Consider the following 12,244-nt stretch of genomic DNA (forward strand, 5'->3'; position numbering starts at 1 on the left):
CAACACCAAGAGTAAACGCAATATCAAATAAGTAGAATCATCATCATCATTATCTTCTTCATCCTCCTCCTCCTCCTCATCATCATCATCATCATCATCATCATCATCCACATCATCATCATCATCATCATCATCATCATCATCATCATCATCATCATCATCATCATCAACCACATCAACAACATCATCATCAGCAACAGCCTCATTATGATAATGGGGGGGGGGGGATGGAGTCAAAAATGTTATGGCGAAGTATGTGTTGATGATATACACGCATCTTGAAGCAAATCACAATCGTAATTTAGAGATGGAAATCTTGTCTCAAGATTTCTTTAGTGCCCAGAGAGCTCTGGTGTACATACTCCATTCTATCTATGGAGCGCAAGAAGTGTATTAAATTACACAAGAAATGAAGTGAGTAGGAAAGTGTCAGAAGACAATAGAGAATAAAAATTTCGCGGCGGCGAATGGGGCTCGAACCCGCGACCTTGCTGGTATGATAACTCCGCCTGGCCTGGGAGAGCGTGACTCAATTAACTTTTGTTATTATCAACATAAGTGCCTGCTCCACTTACTTTTATGAATTAAATTAATTTCCACATTACTCTATCCTTCTCATATCCCCAATCCCTTCTCTGTCGCATCAATCTGCGGGAAATGTTAATTAATCTTTACTCTCTCTCTCTCTCTCTCTGACTCTCTCTCTCTCTCTTTCTCCCTATATATATATATACTAGTAAGAAGCCCGCAATTTCGCGGGGAAAGTACTATTTGCATTCGATATTGTACCCACCATCTTTTAATGAGGGCAGTTTGGTAAACAACGTTGTCTGTGTAACTTGGTACATTCTCTGGTGACTTTTCTGTGTGGCCCAACATTAAGAGTAAGCCTTATATAGCCTCTGACCCGTGACACAGCAACATACAGTTGTCCGTGTGTGAAAACATGTTGTGGTAAGAAAATCAACTGCTAAAATAAACCTGAAGTAGCAGATGTGAGCAGAGTTGAAAGACGATCCTGGGATCGAGAACTTACCTTACATTACAGTACTCTGGTGATCATGTTTGGTGGCGTTTTTATGCACCTCCGTTGGAGGTGTACAGAAACGCACCATTTTATGCGCCTCTGTTGGCGGTGCTGGTTGATTAATGAAAGGGGAAATCAGAAACGACCGCAGTATGTCTTCGTCTATTAAATTGAGGCTTACAATTCAACACGTATCGTTATTTTTTCCTTCGAGCTTCAAGCAGCAACATTTTCATTAATCAACCAGCACCGCCAACGGAGGTGCATAAAAACGGTGCGTTTTTGTACACCTCCAGTGGAGGTGCATAAAAACGCCACCAAACATGATCACCAGAGTACTGTAATGTAAGGTAAGTTCTCGATCCCAGGATCGTCTTTCAACTCTGCTCACGTCTGCGACTTCAGGTTTATTGTAGCAGTTGATTTTCTTACCACAACCTGTTTTCACACTGTATGTTGCTGTGTCACGGGTCAGAGGCTATATAAGGCTTACACTTAATGTTGGGCCACACAGAAAAATCAACAGAGGATGTACCAAGTCACACAGACAACGTTGTTTACCAATCTGCCCTCATTAAAAGATGGTGGGTACAATATCGAATGCAAATAGTACTTTCCCCGCGAAATTGCGGGCTTCTTACTAGTATATATATATATATATATATATATATATATATATATATATATATATATATATATATAGAGAGAGAGAGAGAGAGAGAAGGGAGAATGCGATATATATATATATATATATATATATATATATATATATATATATGTATATATATATATATATATATATATATATATATATATATATATATATATATATATATATATATATATATATATATATATATCGCATTCTCCCTTCTCTTGAGCCACCTCCTGCATCCACACCCAGCACCCTCTCCATACTTTGTTTCCGCATTTGACAAAATGTGATTTTTTGCAACCATATATACTTTTGTGTCATGCCGTTTGTCGCCTGATGAAGGCAATGGGGCCGAAACGTTGTTTGTTTTGTATTGTCCCCTATTATATGAGTCACATTTACCCACTTTATTTTTCTCTCCACATTGTTTCTTATTTGCCCGTGACACATTGATATTCAACAGCACACATGTAGGCCACAAACTCAAAGTATATTATATTCGCCTGATTTAAATGCTAAAGATCTATTACATTGTACCTTACTGAAGAACCTGAGGTGAGTGTTAAGTTAATGAATATAGTTTATATAAAAATTAATTGAAAATAAAACAAAACAAACAACAACACAATTTCACATTTCTGGTCATTTTATCCCGTTACAATACCGCTTTGTGTATATTTTTTTCTTTAATAAAGAAATACAAACTGTGTTAGACGTCTAGAGGATTTCACGGAGCTTATCTATTTTATGGAGCGTTTGAACTTATTAGCGATGGATATAATGATATAACGATACATTTATGTTAAAACTCTTCGAACAAGCAAATATCATTGCGTCATTTTTGTCACTTGCAACTCATCCTGCTAACATACGAATGTAACCCTTCATAATAAGATGACCATGGTATTGTGCGTTCGTTTTTATACATTTTTTTCTTCTTTTCCTTGGACACAATTGTCTGTCTTTTAGAATGCACAAACATAGATACACCATAAATGTGTATCCAATTATGAATTCAAATGTATTGACTTTGCATGTATTGATAACGGTGATACTGACCGTGATCGTTTGACGATTGTATGTATGCTTGTGTGTGTGTGTGTGTGTGTGTGTGTGTGTGTGTGTCTACGTCTGCCTGTGAGTATTCTAAAGAAAGGATGAATAAATTTCATATTTGTATACTCACACAATCCCCCCCCCCCCCACTTCTATCTATCTCTCTCTCATACACACACACTCTCTCTTCCTCCCTACCCTCTCTCTCTCTCTCTCTCCCTCTCTCTCTCTCTGTCTCTAACACACACACACACACACACACACACACACACACACCGCCTACATGACATGCAGAACAAAGTCACGACCCTGGAAGAAACAGCTCAGAGAGTTGATCTCAAGATTAGTGAAGGGAAGACAAAACTACTGCGCATAACTGCCAAACAAGAATCACAAATCAATATCACTGGTATAGCAATAAAAGATGTCGGGGAATTTATATACCTTGGCAGTAAAGTCATTAAGTCGGGTGGAACTGATGATGACATCATTGCTGGAATCGAGAAAACGCATCAGGCCTTTGGAATATTGAGACCAATGTGGAAAGCTTCCAGCATATCTACAAACACCAAGCTTATTCTATTTAACACTAATGTTAAAGCAGTCCTGCTCTATGGGTCAGAGGCTTGGCGGACAACCTTGACCACATCAGCCAAGATACAAACTTATGTCAATCGCTGTCTTCGACAAATCCTCAAGTTGAAATGGTTTGACAAAGTGCCAAATGCTGATCTTTGGACATGAACAAACCAAGATCAAATGGATGTCCAGGTCAGGCGCAGAAAGTGGCGATGGGTTGGCCATATCCTGCGGAAAGAGCCCTGTAATACCTATAACTAGACAGGTCCTCGAATGGAACCCACAGGGCTAGAGAAAATAGGGTCGTCCAAATCAAACTTTGAGGAGAAGCCTTCGCCAAGATTCGTGCATCTCCAATCTTACCTGGAGTGAGGCAAAGTTATGTGCCAAGGACAGAAAAGACGAAAGAGTGCTGTTGGGGTCATATGTTTCGCCCGGAGCCAAGAGGCATAAGTCATATTCACACAAACTCCAAATAGAGCTTGAGAGAAAGAAAGACAGAAGGAAAGAAGAGAGAGAGAGAGAGAGAGAGAGAGAGAGAGAGAGAGAGAGAGAGAGAGAGAGAGAGAGAGAGAGAGAGAGAGAGAGAGAGAGAGGATGGGTTGGGAGGGGGGGGGTTGAACTATTGATAATTTTGTTTAGGTTCTTTGTTGTCTTTCTAAAATAAAAGCATTGTCAATAAAACGTGGATCGACAAATGTTCTTCAATAGGTTTAGAGGTAAGGGGTGGGTACAATGTGCCCATATTAGCAGATTTGATAACCGAACGGAATAGGATTCCACAGTCTGACGTCACGTCCGCCTAGCAACGAACCGGCTGGCTCTAAACAAAAAAATCCGTGCTTGGTCCGGGAAAGGAATAATTGGACAATCGCTCAAAAAACAATTTTTATCTTAAATATGGTCCAGTGTTTTGTACCAGATTGTCTGCACCAGTCAGAGAGTCACTCCTGCAAGTTTTACAGATTTCCAAATGGAGAGGCAGACAAAAAATTGAGGAAAAAGTGGATCACTTTAGTCAGGTAAGCACGCACGCCTCGTCGAATATTTGATAGGGTTCGTAGTCTAGATCTAGGTCAAGTTCTAGCTTACGTAGACCTATATTTTATGATTAAAGTGTACAATTGCACGGAATTATAAATAAAAATACATTCCAAACTAGGTTTTTATTGAAGTTGAAGCAAAAATGATATCTCAATCTACACGTTTTGATGCTGAGGCTGATAGATAAACTATAAACTGAATGAGAGTTCAGTTCTACTGATATGTGATAATTTTTTTAAAGGAGAAAAACAGAAGAAAGAAAAGAAAATATTTGTTAAAATCTTGCTTTAAACTCGATACCTTTATGGCAAAATGAAAATAAATAAATAAAATAACGGAACCTCTCCCCCCCCCCCTCACGCAGATATCTCTCCTCTCTCTCTCTCTCTCTCTCTCTCTCTCTCTCTCTCTCTCTCTCTCTCTCTCTCTCACACTTTCCTCTTTTTTGGAAAGTTTCTCTGATTCTCTGCCATGCCTCCCCTCCCCGACAGCCGAGGTGGCAACTCTGTGTGAACAAAGCAAGATGGCGGCAGGGACCTCTCTCCTTTACCAATGCCCGATTGTTGACACTCCAACGTTTTCATCACCGCACTGGCCAGTACAGTACTGACTGAAATAAATAGAAAACGCCAGTCTTGCCCCACTCAACCCCAAGATCAACTTTAAATGTGTAAATTTAAGAATTCATATTTTTATATACCTCGTCAAAACCACCAAAAGAAGTAATGAGGAAGGGCGACATTTTGCTGTGTGCGATTTCATAAAAGACAGGCGAGAGACCCACCAGTAACCTAGTCTCTTGCACACCTTTGATTTATCATGCATTGAGCTGGTGTCAAACAAGATAGTCTAAAACAAAGTACTTATCAAATTAAATAATATCAATATGCCCAACAGAATTATTGTTTTTTTTTTAATCTTTTCTTTTCAGGAGAAAGGACAAAAGATCCAACATCATCATCAAGAGTGTGTTCTTCATCATCAGCTCAACTCTCTTCATCATCATCACAAAGTCCCACCTTTAAAAAAACCAGATTCCTCATCATCATTATTTTCCTCATCATCATCATCCTCATCATCATTATCTTCTCCCTCATCATCATCTCAACTCTCGTCACCATCATCACAGGATTCCATCTTTAAAAAAACAGATTGTAGAACAAGTGAGGATATTTTAAATAGAACAATAAATTTAATTCAAGAACAAGAAATTACAGACAAACATAAAGGAATAGCTAGCTTAAAAAAAACCAACTTAGATTCAATGCACTTACACTGTTTCAAGCCTTACAGAAAAAGTTCTTCGAATGGAGACAGGTGTACATTCTTTTAAAATATTTAATATTATTGTTCAATAAGTTGAGTGTTTTCGTGTAACATTATGTATTATAGTGGATGGGAAGTTCAGGAAGAGACAGTTGTATTAAAAGACAAAATTTTCATTACACTTATGAAACTTAGACAGAACTACACTAACCTTCATATTTCACAATTGTTTAGCGTTAGTGAAAGTACTATAACAAATATTATACAAACTTTTATTCATGTTTTACATAAGGCATAAGCTTCTCTTTGAAAATGTTATGAAGGTTACATGCCCTTCTAGACATAAAAATAAATTATCAGCTCCATCATCATTTTTAAGATTTCTAAATTGCAGAATGATCATTGATTGTACAGATGACCAAATTGCTATTCCTAAAGAAATGGATAAACAACGGTTAACTTATTCTTCTTATAGGTCCATGAATTCTGGTAAAGCTCTTGTTGGTGTGAGTCCAAATGGTGTGATAAATTTTGTTTCTAAACTTTATCCAGGGTCTGTCTCGGATAAGGTCATTGTACAAAATTGTGGATTACTAAAACTTTTAATTTTAAGCCCTGGAGATTTAATTTTAGCAGATAAAGGTTTCCTGATTCAAGATATTTTACCTCAAGGAGTAACTGTAAATTTCCCTCCCTTTTTACATAATAAATTTCCTGAAAATGAGATCTTATTAACAAAAGAAATTGCTTCATGTAGAATTCATGTTGAGAGGGCTAATGGAAGACTGAAAAATGTTAACATCCTCTCATATATTCCAACCATGTTAAGAGAAACATCTGATATTATTTTTCAATTAGTTGCAGCACTTGTCAATCTCCAGTCTCCTCTTATTAAGGAGACTGCATTTTGTTAGCTTTGCCATTTATTTTGTACAACACACATATTTTGTTCATCATCATCAAATCACCATTCAAAATAATGGTTTTGTAGGTCACCCATACATGATTTTACATGATAAACATGACAAATTATGGCATTGTTGTATCAATGTATTTTCAATGTCAGTAACATTGTTAAATAAAATATGACAAATTAGTTTTGGACTGAATCAACCCAAGGCATCATCAAGATAGATCTGTGGAAGTAAAAGAATAAAAGATTCAAATTTAGAGCTGCGACCATGCTCAATAGGCAAAAAACAAACAAACTAATAAAACGTCTGTTGTGGTCTTGTGGTATGACACTCGCTTTTAGATCAGAAGGTCCTGGGTTTGGGCCTCGCTCGGCGCATAGTTGAGTCCTTGGAGAAGGCTCTTTACTCACAATCTCTCACCGTACTCAGGTGTCAAATGAGTACCTGGCCATTAACAGCGTTGTCTCTGTCCGAAAAAATTGTAATATCGCCTAACAGGCATCATGTCCCGTCTTACATGTTAAATGTTGCTGTTGGCCAGGGACCCCTTGTAAAGCACTTTGAGCCCATTTAGTGGATATTACGCTATATAAAAGCTCAATTAAAAAAAAAATTAAGTGGTTCTTTCATTCATCTTGCTTTGTTGATAAAGGGGAAATCCGAAACGTCCATTTTATCTGTTTTCGTATATTAAATTGAAGTTCACATTCAATTTCACAATGTAATTGATCTCTTCGAGTTTCAAGCAGCAACATTTACATTATGGCTAGCACTATTCAGTATCTGATACTGAATAGTGGTTTTGCACTATTCAGTATCTGATACTGAATAGTGGTTTTGCACTATAGAGCAGTAAAGTTAGGTGCCCCAAACGTAAACAAAGGTCGAGAAGCACGTGGCAAACCACATGTTCCTGTCTTGACAGCTCACGTTCCAATGTAAATAATAGAAAAAAATAACCTTTAAAATGTGGCTGTTAGGTGGCAAAAGAAACACATATTCATAAATACTCGATCATGCATCAAATAATGTCTAGATATGGATATTTTATGGAACAAAAGGTAAAATTTTCTAAAATTTATCAAAAGTTACAGTCTATCTATTTTTAGACCAGAGCAAATTATTGCGCTGGTGTGAACAAAACGAGAATTATTCGGAGCCTGATTTTCAGAATAATTTAGCCTTATATTATTATTTCTTCAACTGTTAGATTTTATGTAAACATATTTTCAATACTGAAAGTGGATTGCCTACAACTCAAACTACAAAATTGGGAGACCTATATTGTGCGTAAATTATTCCGGTCCCTAACGGAAATCACTAGCAACTTGTTATTGTTTACGTTTGGGGCACCTAACTTTACTGCTCTATTCAGTATCTGATACTGAATAGTGGTTTTGCACTATTCAGTATCTGATACTGAATAGTGGTTTTGCACTATTCAGTATCTGACACTGAATAGTGGTTTTGCACTATAATACGGTGTTTTTTTTCCGAAACCCGACAAAGTTATGGGAAGAGGGCAGCTGTGGGAGTGAATCTCGGACTCAGAGAAGTGTACAACAGTGGGGAGTGAACCTGGGACTGGGTTTCAGCGGGTTTCGTAATAAAAAACCGGACGACACCTGGCAATATCCGACAAAGTTATGGGATGTAGGCAGCAGCGTGTGTGTGTGTGTGTGTAGAGGCTGAGGGGGGGAGGAGGGGGTGAACCTGAGATTCAAGGAAGTGTACACCAGTGGGGAGTGAACCTGGGACTCTGGGTTTAATAAAAAAGCAATAACAAATTGGGGGGGGGGGATTACTTTTGTACGAAACCCGACAATATGCGGCAAAGAAGTGGAAAGTAGGCAACGCGTGGGGAGTGAACCTGGGACTCAGTGAAGTGTACACCAGTGGGGAGTGAACCTGAGACTATGGTTTTCGGCGAGCTTCAGCTAGTTTCATATAAAATCATTTACTTTTTTACAAAATCCGACGAAACCTTGCAATATCCAAGAAAGTTATGGGTAGTAGGCAACAGTGGGGAGTGAACCTGAGATTCGGGGAAGTGAACACCAGTGGGGAGTGAACCTGGGACTCTGGATATTGTAAAAAGACAATACCAAGGTGGAGGGGGAATTACTGTTTTACGAAACCCGCCAAAACCCGACAACGTTATGGGAAGCAGGCAGCAGTGGGGAGTGAATCTGGGATTTGGACACAGATGAGGATTGAACCTGGGACTGCGAGAGGCTGATACCAGTGGACAGTGAGCTCAGAATGTACTTTTATTTCGAAACCTACCGAAATTATCAAAAGTTGTGGGAAGTGGGCACCATTGGGCAATGAACCGGGACTCAGGGAAGCGCACACTGGTTGAGAGGGAACCTGGGACTGTGAGAAGAGGATATCAGTGGAAATGAACCTGGGACTATGGGAGTTGGGTACCAGACGAGAATGAAGCAATTACTTTTTTACGAAACCCGCCAAAATCCACCGAACATCCATAGACTTAGGTTTACTCCCCAATAGTGTACACTTCCCTGAGTCTCAGGTTCACTCCCCCACTGTTGCCTACTTTCTTTCCATAACTTTGTTGGATATTGTTGGGTTTCGTAAAAAAGTAATTGCTTTTTTGTTACGAAACCCAGTCCCAGGTTCACTCCCCAATGGTGTACACTTCCCTGAGTCCCAGGTTCACTCCCCACTGCTGCCTGCTTCCCCTAACTTTGTCAGGTTTCGGCGTGTTTCGGCAGGTTTCAGGTTTCGTAAAAAAAGAAACACCCCTAAAAATACCACGTGTATTCAGTAAATAGATGTCAATTGTAGTCTAATATTCAGTATCTGTTTAAATTATTATTATTATTATTATTATTATTATTATTATTATTATTATTATTATTATTATTATTATTATTATTATTATTATTATTATTATTATTATTATTATTATTAGACGTCTATTATTATTATTATTATTATTATTATTATTATTATTATTATTATTATTATTATTATTATTATTATTATATTATTAATTATTATATTATTATTATTATTATTATTATTATTATTATTATTATTATTATTATTATTATTATTATTATTATTATTATATTATTATTATATTATCACGTAAATTTTAATATAATACTGCAATTAATTCACGGAAGTACTTCATTAAATTAAAAATGGCAGAAAGTCTGGCCACATATTTATAATGAATCGGGATTGTCTTGGATGACAAAACAAACAAACAAACAAAAACAACAACAAGAACAACAACAACAACAATTGTGACAAACAGAAAAAAGCAAGATTTTAAAAAGTAATGAACAATAGAAGAGCACATCAATGAAAAACAACAACGAGATTATAACACATAAAAGATATTCGTAATAAATCGATAACTGATTAAATAACTCCTACTACTTGATTTAAAAATCATAATCATAATAATGATGATGATGACGATTACAACAACAACAATAATAATAGTAAGTAGAAATAATAATAATAATAATAATAATAATAATAATAATAATAATAATAATAATAATAATAATAATAATAATAATAATAATAATAATAATAGTATAATATAAACATTAAAATATATTACAAGCAAATAAAATGATTAAAACAAAAATATTGGGGAAAAATAAAAGTTAACCCGGCCGGGATTTGAACTCTCGAACCTTAAGTTCAGGGTCAAACAGCTTATCCACCAAGCCATGGTGTCACTGAACTTTTAGTGACATTTAATCATGTCTATTTAGACATTAAAAAATGTATTTGAATGCCACTCTTCTTTTGATATTTTGAACTATGTTAATTGCACAATAGCAGAAATTTAAAAATAACGATCAAAATATTTCTACAACTTTGAATCGGGCTGTCAGTTAGCGACTGCACGAGTTCAATCTGGTAGTAGGTCAGCAGTTTATTTACATTCAACTGAGATTGTCGCACTTTTCACTCTCTCTATAATAAAAGAGTTCCTTATGGATACTGAATAGTGGCAAAGCACTATTCAGTATCTGATACTGAATAACCACTTCCTTACATTATACCTTAACCCAATAGGAAGTTTAGTTTACCGTGACTAACACTGGTCTAAATAAATAAATAAAATTCCCTTTATTCATCCCATAGAGGAAATTTGTCTCTAGGGTCTATTCCCAGGGAAGACTGGAATAACCGCGGTGCAGCGCCGCAAATTGAGCTAGGGCGAGGTGACTTGCTCAAGGCCACACAGCGCAGCGGCGGGTGAACGAACTCGGTACCTTTCGGGTACGAAGCAAAGACCGTACCGCTGATCCACGCTGCCCCTATGCCTACCACATGAAGTATAATAAAATGTCTAGCGTGATTGGTGATTGTGATGCTCATATGAGTATTATAATAAAGGTTACAATACGATACTAAATAGTATGTAGAAGTCAATAGAAACGAAAATTAGCGAAGCAAGACTTCAAAGTCAAAGACTCAAAGTCCGTGGTCCATAAGATAAAAACACAATGATTCAATGACTCTCTCTCTCTCTCTCTCTCTCTCTCTCTCTCTCTCTCTCTCTCTCTCTCTCTCTCTCTCTCTCTAACTAAAATCGAACGTAAACAGTAAAATCTTTCCATTGGATATACTAAATCAACTTAAACTCAAAGTAAACTGATTATTGTCCAACAGTAGTTTTACGGGGATGTGCGATTTTGAGAGTGAGAGTCAGAAGACGAAATGACTTACCTTCACAGAATACTCTTTATTCTTCGTGCTGGCTTGAACTTTGCCGAACATCATGCCATCTGAGTAAGTGAAAGTCAAAACATGACCTGACTGATGATGATTTTCACCTCGCGAGACACTTTTATGCTCATTGGAGAAGTATTTCATAAGGGCGGAGATGGAAATAAAGTTAGTGTCGCCATTTTTCTCGATTGTTTAGAGCCAGCCGGTTCGTTACCATGCGTTGCTGCGCGGGATGACGTCACGACTTTTGAAGACTATTAGGGGCTTGGGTTAACATTGTTGTAATGGATAACACTTTTAGTTGATTTGAGAGTATTTCCATTACAACAATAGGCCATTTGGATTATCAGACCTGCAAATAAGTAAACGTTGATTACAACAATGTTAAATCAAGCCCATAAACAGCAATGTATAGGGTATAATGTAATAAAAATGAGCTAATTATTTGTCATGCAAAACACGATTAACAGCGATGAAATGAAATATCTCATGGGATATAAAATATTCCTGTTTACTTCATTTTTCTTTCTTTCTTTTCTTTTTTATTTTTTTTGAGGGGGGGGGGGTAATAATATGTCCGTCCATTTTGAAAGCCGTATCCGTGTTCTCAGATCATCTGCAATTTGTGCTCCTCGCGGTTACCCTTTTCATTTTGATTTTTTTAAAAACTGATTCCGTTATATTAGTATGGCTTCTTTGAAAATGAAAGTGAATCCTGTTATTTTCCGCAATGGTAAGTTCGTACACAAAGGGAATGGTAAAACTATTATTCTATCTCAGTGCTGAGTAGTGGCATCAAGCGTTGCTAAGCACTCGACCAAGAGCCAAGAACTCTTTTATTCTTAATGGAAAAAAAGACATTGATGAAGTGCTCGCGCAGTTGCAGGTTTGGAATGGTGAATGGACTGAGAAAAACAAACACGATTCTGAAATAGAACAAAATACTGCACTGTGTAATTATTTCCAGTTAGCCAT

The 12,244-nt window shown here is 37.0% G+C and overlaps 2 protein-coding genes across 2 annotated transcripts in view; both read left to right on the forward strand.

The window, feature by feature from the left end:
- The first annotated feature begins 3,026 nt into the window (after window positions 1-3,026).
- LOC144967508 (uncharacterized) lies at window positions 3,027-3,482 on the forward strand. Its single transcript, XM_078905282.1, has one exon. The coding sequence runs from the start codon at window positions 3,027-3,029 to the stop codon at window positions 3,480-3,482; it is 456 nt and encodes a 151-aa protein (XP_078761408.1).
- Window positions 3,483-12,144: 8,662 nt separating this feature from the next.
- The window catches only part of LOC144968129 (uncharacterized), an 8,413-nt gene continuing 8,313 nt past the window's right edge, over window positions 12,145-12,244 (forward strand). The window contains exon 1 of the mRNA XM_078906566.1: window positions 12,145-12,222. The gene's annotated coding sequence lies outside the window, so the exon portion shown is untranslated. The remainder of the gene's footprint in view (window positions 12,223-12,244) is intronic.

The sequence above is a fragment of the Berghia stephanieae genome, chromosome 1 (assembly GCF_034508935.2).
Source record: "Berghia stephanieae isolate SIO BIC M18660-M18661 chromosome 1, UCSD_Bste_1.3, whole genome shotgun sequence".
NCBI classification, from domain to species: Eukaryota; Metazoa; Mollusca; class Gastropoda; order Nudibranchia; family Aeolidiidae; genus Berghia; species Berghia stephanieae.